This window comes from Cariama cristata, unplaced genomic scaffold, assembly GCF_000690535.1.
Source record: "Cariama cristata isolate BGI_N322 unplaced genomic scaffold, ASM69053v1 scaffold11423, whole genome shotgun sequence".
NCBI classification, from domain to species: Eukaryota; Metazoa; Chordata; class Aves; order Cariamiformes; family Cariamidae; genus Cariama; species Cariama cristata.
Genome location: NW_009610153.1, coordinates 1 through 10,840, shown reverse-complemented (window position 1 = coordinate 10,840; position 10,840 = coordinate 1). Strand labels below are relative to the sequence as shown.

At 37.4% G+C, this 10,840-nt stretch overlaps 1 protein-coding gene across 1 annotated transcript in view; it reads left to right on the top strand.

Moving 5' to 3' along the window:
• The window catches only part of NUP107 (nucleoporin 107kDa), a 26,370-nt gene extending 16,503 nt beyond the window's left edge, over nucleotides 1-9,867 (top strand). Inside the window, exons 16-28 of the mRNA XM_009697779.1 lie at nucleotides 343-488; nucleotides 593-641; nucleotides 1,748-1,817; nucleotides 2,250-2,368; nucleotides 4,002-4,040; nucleotides 4,410-4,560; nucleotides 5,612-5,718; nucleotides 6,723-6,825; nucleotides 7,017-7,177; nucleotides 7,371-7,496; nucleotides 8,179-8,292; nucleotides 8,580-8,747; nucleotides 9,697-9,867. Coding sequence (XP_009696081.1) covers nucleotides 343-488; nucleotides 593-641; nucleotides 1,748-1,817; nucleotides 2,250-2,368; nucleotides 4,002-4,040; nucleotides 4,410-4,560; nucleotides 5,612-5,718; nucleotides 6,723-6,825; nucleotides 7,017-7,177; nucleotides 7,371-7,496; nucleotides 8,179-8,292; nucleotides 8,580-8,747; nucleotides 9,697-9,804 — 1,461 coding nt within the window. The 3' untranslated portion in view covers nucleotides 9,805-9,867. The remainder of the gene's footprint in view (nucleotides 1-342; nucleotides 489-592; nucleotides 642-1,747; nucleotides 1,818-2,249; nucleotides 2,369-4,001; nucleotides 4,041-4,409; nucleotides 4,561-5,611; nucleotides 5,719-6,722; nucleotides 6,826-7,016; nucleotides 7,178-7,370; nucleotides 7,497-8,178; nucleotides 8,293-8,579; nucleotides 8,748-9,696) is intronic.
• The last annotated feature ends 973 nt before the right edge of the window (nucleotides 9,868-10,840 follow it).

Sequence of the window (10,840 nt, the reverse complement as noted above, 5' to 3'; positions counted from 1 at the left end):
CGGGCAGAAAAGTGGATAGTCTTCATCTGGATTGGTTTTCTTTCTGGGGTGGTACACAAGATAGGGAATGGTGTCAGAGTGGTGCTGCCTCTTGAAGGAGGGTACGACGATTTCAGTTGACAACCTTTGATATAAAATAATCAAGGAACTAGAGTATTCCTCAGTGGAAGGATTTTTTTGTATCCTGCTTTGGTGAAGGAAAGGCTGCTGTTTAAGATGGTTATTAGTCTGCTTTGATGTCCAGAAATCTGATCCTAAATCACAGTTGCTCTGTTTGGATTCTGATAGTTCTCCATCTCTTGATAATTTTTACTCTGGTTTTTTTTTTTTTTTAATATGTAGCTTCTTCCAGTTTGTGATACCTGGGAGGATACTGTTTGGGCATATTTCAGGGTCATGGTGGACACTCTTGTTGAGCAGGAAATCCGAACCTCAGTAATAACTGCAGAAGAGATAGAAGAGCTTCCTAGAGATTATTTAGAAACAAAGTAAGTTTTAAGTAAAGTTATGCTCCTACACTTAACAAAAGATCTTGTATGATCTGTTTGGAATATTCAAGGTAATGTTTTGCCTTTTCTCTCCTACTTTGAAGCTGGACTTCAGAAAAAGTTTTTGAAGAACTTCAGGGAACAGACAAAAAGGTACCTAATAATTAGTGTTTCTCCTCACTGTTTACCATTTTTAACTATTCACTAGGTTCTGCTTTTACTACACTGTTTAATGAAATACTCAAATGTGGACAGTACCTGATTTGTTTTAGGTTTTCTACCTCTGTAATGTGTAATTTCTCAATTCAAATAGATTTTCCTATATGCTGCCACCTTTTAATGATGAAAAAGATACAAGTTTTGTCTTGCCCCGTATCTGCCAAACTAGCTGGGTGGGCTAAAGAAACAACTGACTGTCAAGTGTTGCCAGACATACAAAGCAGACAGAGTAAATCAACTGTTTAACACTTTGATAAAATGATTACATGCTGTTTTCTTTATAGGAGGTTTGTGTGCATGTTTCGAAACAGGCCTTTCAAAATTTAAAAGCATATTTGCTTAGACTGTGTTTCTGTTACTTTTAACACTCAGGATAATTATTTCATTTAAGATGGAATATATAACTTACACGTTAATTTTGTAAAGACTAAAATGAAACTACACTTACTTTTACTTGATGGAATAGACATACAGCATCTATCATATTGCTAAGACAAAGACATGTTGAAAGCAGCTTACAAATTGATGCAGTCAGCCCCAGATACACCCAGCTGCTTTTGCCTTTCTAGTATAGTCCTCATCGTATAGCAACTTTACAGGTGCATTCGAATTGTATTTCATGCATTAATTCCTCTACCGGGGAAAAAAAAAACTCTCTTCCTCCTCAAGTAAGTTTCACAGACCTTTTCTTTAAGGATTTATACACATTGTTGCTGCTTCTTTGACTTTGTAGAATCTATTCTCTGTGACATCATTATTTATTCTCCTCTTCAGAGCAAAAAGCCCTTAGTCTTGGATCTCTTCCATGAAAGTATTAACTCCACAGATCTATATTCTGGTTCGTTCTTTCAGTTTGTCAATATTCTTGTAATTTGACATTGAGAGATGCCTTTTTTCCTGCTCTTTATGCAGAATACCCTTTGAAACAGGATAGATTTTTTTTCCCTAAGGAACCTTTGCTTTATTTATAAGTTTACTTTCTTTATACATTATGCTATAAGATTTTATTCGAAGGTTGAACTTTCTTTTTCTCTCTCCAGAGGGTTATAGAGGAGAATCAAGAACACTATCATGTGATTCAGAAATTCATTATACTGGGAGATGTGGATGGTGAGCTTTTCTCTTAGTGATTTTTAAACGTCAACTGACTACATTATTTCTTGTGACCTTTCCAGAAACTTACATGTGAATGGAGTTTAGAAGCACACAGTAGGCAAACTCCAGCTGAAAGCTAAGCTGCTTCTTTAATCAAGAATTGTAGGGACTTTCTGCAGTTTGGCATACAAGGTCGTTTTCAAAGAAGTTATGAAATCATGTAAATATGTCAGAATGTATGTGAGACTATTGCTAGAACTTTTTCTGAGAAATGACAAAATACATAGAGCAATTTAATCCAAATAGCTAAATCTTTCCAAAACTGTTGCTGTTCTGTTTTGTTGAGCTTTTGAGGCTAAATTACATTTGTTGAATAAATGCACAATTTTGAAATATTTCTTAGGTGTTTTTTCCCCATAATATGACTAATGTCGACATTTTCCATAGGTTTGATGGAAGAATTCAGCAGATGGCTTTCCAAAGACAGAAGCGTGCTCCCAGGACACCTCCTTCGTTTCATGACGCATCTTATTCTGTTTTTCCGCACTTTGGGTCTTCAGACTAAGGTAAGTTCACTTGTATTTGATTTGTTGTCATAGCAATAGCTAGTCTTTGAAGTAGAAATGCTTGTGTGTAAATATATAAACTACACACAATGGTGGTAAATTACTACCAGGCTGATGAAGAGCTGCATGCTTAAATTGTGTATTTGTTGATCTTGGAGCCTAAATACAAGAGTCAAAATCAGAAAAGAGCATCCGCCTCCCCTCCAGTTCAGCTTGAAAATTATTTTTTGAGGATGATGGATTCTACTCATAAGCCCTTTATTGAGAAGGACCTAACTGAAACTTCAATATTAGGCTTATGTATAGCAGTCCAGGTGCTTTGAATGTAACCTGATCTTATACACAGTCCTTGGAATTGTACCTATTGCTATAAGCTCATAAATGGTTTTGCTTCAGATAATCTTGAAATGTATACTAAGTATAGCCTACTAGCTACCTAGCCTGTTTATGCTAAATACGCAGATGGGTCACATTGCGTCAGAAAAGAGTAATTACAGCTATCACAAGGAATTAGAAGCTCTCCTTTTCTGCTATTTTAAAATTTAGAAGCGCTTATGTATCAAATAATTTTCTGAATGTAACCTATTTTGGCAAAAGACAAATGTGTGTTTTCATTAGATGATTTAAATATAGCTCTGAGTTGTTACGTTTTTTCATGCCTCTAATCATTGCTTCATTCCCTTGTTGAAATTTATTTTGAAGTCAGTTAACATTTAGCTAATTAAGAGGAACTTTTGTGTGTGTATACATACACATTTTTTAGCCAGACTCAAAATTTGATCGAGTACATCTTTAAGCTAAAGTATGGTAGAACTAGTCATTAGCATATGTTTAAGAGAGGGGACAAAAAAGGTGCAATTTCCTACATAAATTCTGTTATGGGATTGTGCATAACTGTTGATTACTGCCTTTACAATTTTGGAGTAGGTGCATTTACTGGAAGATTACTCAATCACCCTCAGTAGACCTCAGAGGGAAGAGGCAGTTGTGAAAGCTTTTGTGATGTTCCTTATTTGATGTTTGAGTACAATTCATATAGGTATATGCTTAGATGAAGGTCTCTAATTTCATTTACACATATAAAACTAAAATGATAGTTCTTCACAGTAACAAATGCTTGAGTCTTAGCTAAAGCAGTCTCAGGTGCTCGGGCTATACTTCGGTTGTTTGGTGTAGGCTATTACAGATGAGGCAGGTGATATTTATACCCTGTGCATAAGAACATTAGAATTTTCTATAATACAACAGTGCATGTAGCACACTGCAGCAGTCATCTGTTCACCTGACATTTTAGTTATTAATTAAAAAAAATTATAAAATCGAAATATTTGAAAAGCAATTTTTAAAAGTAACTTTCCAGTTAGACCAAAAACTATATTATCCAGTTGCTGAAAAAGAAAATCCTTGGAACACTAAATCTTTGAATCAGAAGACTTTTTTTTTAATCACTCTCCAAGAGAAACAGTTCTTCCAGCTGAGCCTGTTTGACTGTGTAGATTACTGAAGCAGGGATAAGCAAATAACCTTGTGTCTGTGTAATAGTGGTAGCCTGTAAAGTTGGGGCCAGTTTGGGTTGGGGGTTTTTTTCCACATTATCTGATTTAAAATTGAATTTATATTTGTTTACAATAAGGAGGAAGTCTCTGTTGAAGTCCTAAAGACCTACATTCAGGTAAGCTTTCAAAAATATAGTTCACTTTCTCCTCTGTAATTTAGACATAAAGGAGGAAGAAAAGGAGGCTTAAGGTTACAGGATGGAAAGAGCTATGACGCAGTTAATGCTCTCTTCTCAGGAGATACATGGAAGCTTGCCTAATATGCAGAGTTTCTGTCAGCAGTGCTTAAGTAAGAGACAGTTTTATTGATCCATGTTTAGAAGCTGAGAAGTGGAATCCTCCTATATCAGAACAAAATAACCAGAAATTTGTTTCACACTTATGCTTTTACATAAAACCTGTTTTTACGTAAGTATAAGCACAGTTACGTGTTTACACAGAGGAATATACTATGCTTTTCTAAATATTTACTTCTTATTCTGCAGCGGATGATATCTGAGAAGCACACAGATTTAATAGCATTTTATGTTAGCCACCTGCCCCCAGAGCTAGGTGTTGCTCAGTATGCTTTATTTCTCGAAGATGTTACTGACAGTGATCAACGTCACCACTGCCTCGAATTAGCAAAAGATGCAGGTGAGATATGCTGATACCCCAATTATCACTTTATATCCTGGACTATTTTGTCTTTCAGTAGTTTTTAATGCAATAGCTAGCTATGAAGATGACATTGTTTCCTTCCTGTGTCTCTTCATTTATCAATTAAATAAATTTGCTGATCACTTCTTCAAATAGGTATATTGTGATTTTTAACTAACCTAAAATTGCAGTTCTTTTTCTGAATTAAGCTACATAGCACTTTTGCTTCTGGATTATGTCCAAACACAGCAGGAAGAAAATGCCAGCTGCCTGTCTCAAATATATGCTCTGAAGCTTGACATGATCCTATTGTTTCAGAAAACTAATAATAAAAATACATACCTGTTTGTGGATTTAGGAAGGCGATGAGTATCTTGATTTTTTTTTTTATTTTTTTTTGTCCTATTTATAGTGCTCTTTCTTAGCCGTGGTCGATTGCTTGCATTAATTGTAAGCTTCCTTCCATGCCTATACATCAAACTAAGAGGGGCAACAGTGAAGCAGCACGCTGTCCATTGTTTGGCAATGCTCTGTGCCTCTCAGAATTCACAGAGAAATAGATTTACTGTAGACTTCCATGTCTAACTTCTAACTTTTCTTAAATCTTTTTTTTAGTCATTTTCTTTTAAAAACTTGGCTAAGGTTTCAAAAATAAAACATACTGCTTAAGCATCTGTAAAAAAACTATTCTGAGCTTCCCCTGGCACATTCCTGTCAAATCTTAGTCTTGCCGTCAGAATTGTAGGAATCAGTGGTCTTAGCAAATATATCTGTATGCTGGTCACCAGCAGAGACTGAAAAACTTGTTACTTGTCTTATTCTTTTTCCCATGTTTGATGATCTCTCTTATCTCAAATACCATTCTTTTAAAATACCTGCAATAAATTACTTATCTCAAAAGCTTATAATTTAGTCTGACAATGTGAGTGTGAACAAACTGATAAGAATTACTAGTAGTAAGGAATAAGATCAACAACTGGAGTCTGAAATTCATTTTGTGGCAAGTTCAAATTTATGATCACTCTTACATAGTTCTCTCTTAACCCAGGTCTGGATGTTGCAACCATAACAAAAACTGTTGTTGAAAACATCCGCAAGAAGGATGCTGGTGAATTCAGTCACCATGACCATATGTTAGATACGGACACAACAGAGGTGAGTGTACTTCGTAGGGCAGATATTCCAGTTTGCAATCAACTACAGAGTCTTTTACCCCATACGGTCCATACTTCTCTTTCAACAATGGTGGAAATTGCCTTGAAAAAGCCTGTGAGGGAAATGCACTTTCCATGTGACCAAGTAAGGAACTGAATTGCACAAATTCATAACTTGTGTTTCTCCATCTCCTTGATCTTCTGGGCTGTGGTGTGTGTTGCTCAGCAGCACGCCTGTATGCAAACAATAAGTGAAGATAAAGCCCATGAAATGACTATAACAAAATATGTTGTAGCTGAGAGCAGGATATTATTGTAGCTTCTAAGAATTATGAGGATTAATGCGTTGGATCTCAGATGTACCTTATTACATGCTCAAGTGACATATTCTAGCTACGACAGACACTGCCTTTACTAACAGTTCCCTTGCCATCACTGTTGAGTGTCAGTTGGATCCAACTCGGTATTTCATTGACAGTGAGGTACTGTTAATACCTTGCATTCAAAGTTCTGTTTAGAAAGCAACTGATAGTTTGCAAACTCATGGCAATTTTTTTTTTTTTTGCTGTTCAGTGCAAAGTTTAAACTCTCTAAGCCAAATACATAGTTTACCTAACGCGTGAGCTGGAAAAGTGTGGTTGCAGGCTGATGGCACCCCTGAAGATTATAGCAAGGGCTCCATAAAGCATGTTTGTACGGTGTATTCATATTAAACTTTGAGGAAGATGCATGGTAATCCATAAAAATTTTTTGAGAGCTGATGCTCATCCATTGATCTGAATATCTTGGGAATACTTAGAAATGGATTTTTGAATTATTCTGGGTTGCAGAAATTGTTTTCTGAGCTTTTGATACTAAAGTTGTGAATAAAGCGATTCTTGCTAGCATGTCATAATGCTGTCCAAAGATCTCTAGAAACTTGTGTATTTTATTGACCAGATTTAACGTGTCTAACATCAGCTGTGTGCTTGAAATGTTAGTGAATCTATATATTGGTTTTTACAGGTGGATCGGCTGAAAATAGATGTAATTGACTGGCTCGTATTTGATCCTGCACAGAGAGCGGAAGCACTTAAGCAAAGCAACGCAATCATGAGGAAGTTCTTGGGTACTAAACTTCACAAATATTGTAGACTTTTTAAATGTTATTTTTGTTCTCTTTGGCTCTTGGCACTACATTTGATATAATTTTGAACCTAGTCTATTAAAAAGCCTAGATTAAAAAGTCTATGGGTTTGTTAGTTAAAAACAAAGTATGGAAATTGCAAAGCGCTTGATACTCGGTTCACATTCTTATAGCATCCAAGAAACATGAAGCTGCAAAAGATGTGTTTGTGAAGATTCCCCAAGACTCTATAGCAGAAATATATAACCAATGGGAAGAACAGGGAATGGATACTCCGCTTCCAGCTGAAGATGACAATGCTATTCGGGAACATTTATGTATTCGAGCATATTTGGTGAGTTTCAAATATGCCGTATTCCAAGTTATTATTTAGAAATAACGGTGGCTTTGCCTTAGTGGTGAAACTTTAAGCTTTGCCCATTTGATGTAACTTCTGATTCCTGGATGCACTATAGCTGTGTGCTTAATGACATTCTTGTAATTATATGAGTCAAAAATGTCCAAACACTGTTTCCAATGCAATCTAGGAAGCCCATGAAACCTTTAACGAATGGTTTAAACACATGAACTCAGCTCCACAGAAGCCTTCTTTGTTACCACAAGCAAGTTTCACTGAAAAAGTGGCCCATGAGCATAAAGAAAAGAAGTATGAGGTAGGTAAAAGTTCAAGTTATTTACTATAAACATTCACCTTCTTGCTTAGGAAGCAGTCTTAGTTTAGTGAAACAGAGTAGAAGACTGCTAATTCATACTGCTTAAGAATTCTATTATAAATTATTCCATTTTTATGTTGAGGGAGCATGAGACAGTAGAATAGTAATGCCACTGCACAATAAATTCTCATATTTTTTAATATGACTCAACTTTACATATAATATTGTAATGTAATAGTAAATATTCCTTATAATGTGTGGTCAGTTTTATTAATAAATCTGAGTACTTGATTTTGCTATTAACTCTCTTTTATTCTTGTATTTGTCACATTTTCTTTTCTAAAGCTGCTGCTGTTTTGTTTGTTTTGCCAAAAGTTCTTTTTTGCATGTCTGGTCAGAATGAAAAAAAGTATTTGTTTTATAAGCATGGCAGAATAAGTTGTTTAAAATTATCTTCCTCTAGTGGCTCTACTTCTGAACAACCTGTCTGACTCTGGACAGGGAATAAAGCAAGGATGGAAATAGCTGTTAGCAGCAGGCTTTTAAGTTTCAGCTGTTGGCTGAAGATTCCGGTTTGAATTGGAGCTGCGCTGGCTGTTGCATGCTAGGTGAAGAGCCTGTGTTAAAATAGCCTTGAAAATTATCCTGCTCTGCAGTAGTTTATTTTTTGTTTCTTTGCCAGATGGATTATGGTATTTGGAAAGGCCTCCTGGATGCTCTTACAGCTGATGTGAAAGAGAAAATGTACAATGTGTTGCTGTTTGTTGATGGAGGATGGATGGTTGACGTTAGAGAGGTAAAATTAATTTTTATATCACGGTGCAGACCACAAAGCGCAGACTGTACCCAGTTGTACCTTTGTCATCTTTAGTTTGATGTGCTTCTGTTTAATTGACTCTGGCCTTGCTGCGAACAGTTACAGATTGCTTCCCCTTCAGTCACCATATAAATCAGATCTGACAGTCCAGTCTAGGCTGGTTAGTCCAGTTTTTTGCCTCTGACGCTACTAATTATGTGGTTATGCTGAGTTGCCTTTTAAAGGTAGATGTTCATAATACTAATATGTTGTTTTGCTATGGTAAGGATGCTGAGGATGACCCTGAACGAACACATCAGATGATTTTGCTGCGAAAGCTGTGTCTGCCAATGACGTGCTTTTTACTGCACACGGTGTTACACAGTACTGGACAGTATCAGGAGTGCCTGCGACTGGCTGACATGGTTGCTTCTGAGCGACACAAGCTTTATACGGTGAGTTAGGGAGAGCTGCAGGCAGCTGGGCTTCCATTTAAAAGCTCTGTGGGTTGACTGGGGAAAAAGCTTCTATATAGAGAGGAAGACGCCATATGTTTCTTAACATCGTAAGTTTCTTTATCTCTTCCCATTCACTGCAGTAATAAAGGGTTTCCTTGTATGCTGACTGAAGGAATCAAAGAGTTAACTTTGAAACACCGAAGATGATGCCAGTATTTTGACAAGCAGCTCTTCTGAGTAGTGCAGTTACTAATTTTTTGGATGGGGGCTATTGAGTTGAAATAAGTTTAATTGTTGGACTCCATGATCTTAAAGGTCTTTTCCAACCAAAACAATTCTGTGATTCTAAGTGGAGCTGTAGAATTGTAATTGAATTTTTTTTATTATTTTTTTTTTTTATTTCCGTTGCATTTCAGAACCTTGTATAAGCAGGTTTTGTTTTGGAGCAGTTGGTTTACCACTAACCTTCTTTCCTTCCAAAAGCCTGAAAAACAACTCGAAAGAACTTTATCACTTAAAAGACAAAAACTCACACTCCCTCCCCTCCCCGCCACCCCACCACCACCCCCAAAAAAAAATAACACCCCAAGGATTAGAAATCTGAAAAGAAACATGAAGGCTAAGAAAAATACTGTGATGCATTTGCCTGGATTGGCTTAAGATCTCTGCCAGCAATAACAGGAAAATTAAACTTGGCTGTTTACCAATAATCTCTGTAGTGGTTATGAGACAGAGCTATCTTGAGACTACCTTCAGGTTTTGGATACTGCTACTAGCTTCCAGTCCCTTACTAAATGCCACTCTGAAATGTGTGATGTTCACACTGTCTTGAAGAGAAAGAAAAAAAAAAAAAAAACAATTAGTAACTTGATTAACCATTTACTTTGAGATCAGTGCTATTTGTTGCAAATAAATATAATTTCATTATGGTTTTTTTTATTATTAGGTATTTTCAAAAGAAGAACTCCGAAAGCTTCTACAGAAGCTGAGGGAATCTTCTCTGATGCTTCTGGACCAGGATCTTGATCCTTTAGGATATGAAATGCAGTCATAGGATTTCATGTAGATACTTGCAAAAACTTCTGAACATGGACATTCTGTTTATGAAAAAGAACAAAACCTTGACTCGGACAAGCTGTTCTGATCTTTGGGGGAAAAAAAAACCCAACCCTTAGGTTTCAGTTTCAACTTGGAAAAATTCTCATGAACTTCAGCGATGCTACTTGTTACAGAACCTTTTTCATAATGTTTTTTTTCTAATAAAAGTGCTTCACAAACAGAAAATGTTTGTTCATTCTCATCTAAAATGTCATACATAAATATGGCGATTGTATGAACCTCCTTAATCTCTTCGCTACATGCCAAAGAGCTATTTAGACTGGAAACATGATTTGGCAGGAGAAGAATGTGCAAGGGTACAGTGGAAAGAGGCAGCGGGAGGGTGCGTGTGGAAAGCAGGGGAGAAGAAAGCAGATGTGGGGGGGTGGAGGAAAGGAAAATCGGAGGAAGAGCAAAAGTGAAGGGCTGCTGACAGCCCTTCAGCAGCAAAGAAGGGCTTGCTTCAGGCTTTTTACTGTTTTCATGTTGCTAAAATGCTGATGTAATCCTGAACTGGACGAAAAGTGATAATATCTTGAAATTTTTGTAATTTCTTTAGAAACCTTGTCCTGGCCCTGTTTACATGTGTAAACACACGTTTAGCTGCTTTTCCGTTAACTGGAGAGCGCAGAGGACACAGGTGTAGTGCAGTTAGGCAAAGGCTTCAGCTCCTTCACCCAGTCGGTGTCTTCTGACAGAGAACGCACTTGGTGCTACAACACCTCTACGTACGTACGTGTGTTTACAGAGGTACTCGTACCTTGGGGAGAGGCTGTGTTTCTGCCCGTCGCTGGACTGCGGGACAGCAGGGCAGGCGGTGAGGGTACGCCTGCGTGGGTGTGCTCGGGGGGGAGCCGGGGACAGGTCCTGCACCTTCGCGTGGGTGTCCTTAGCGCCGTACCCCGCGTTTTCGAGTGGACGGTGTCCATGTAAAAAGCTCGGCGGACGGAGCCCCTGCCCCCGGTAGCGGCGGCGCCTTCGTCCCGTAGCTG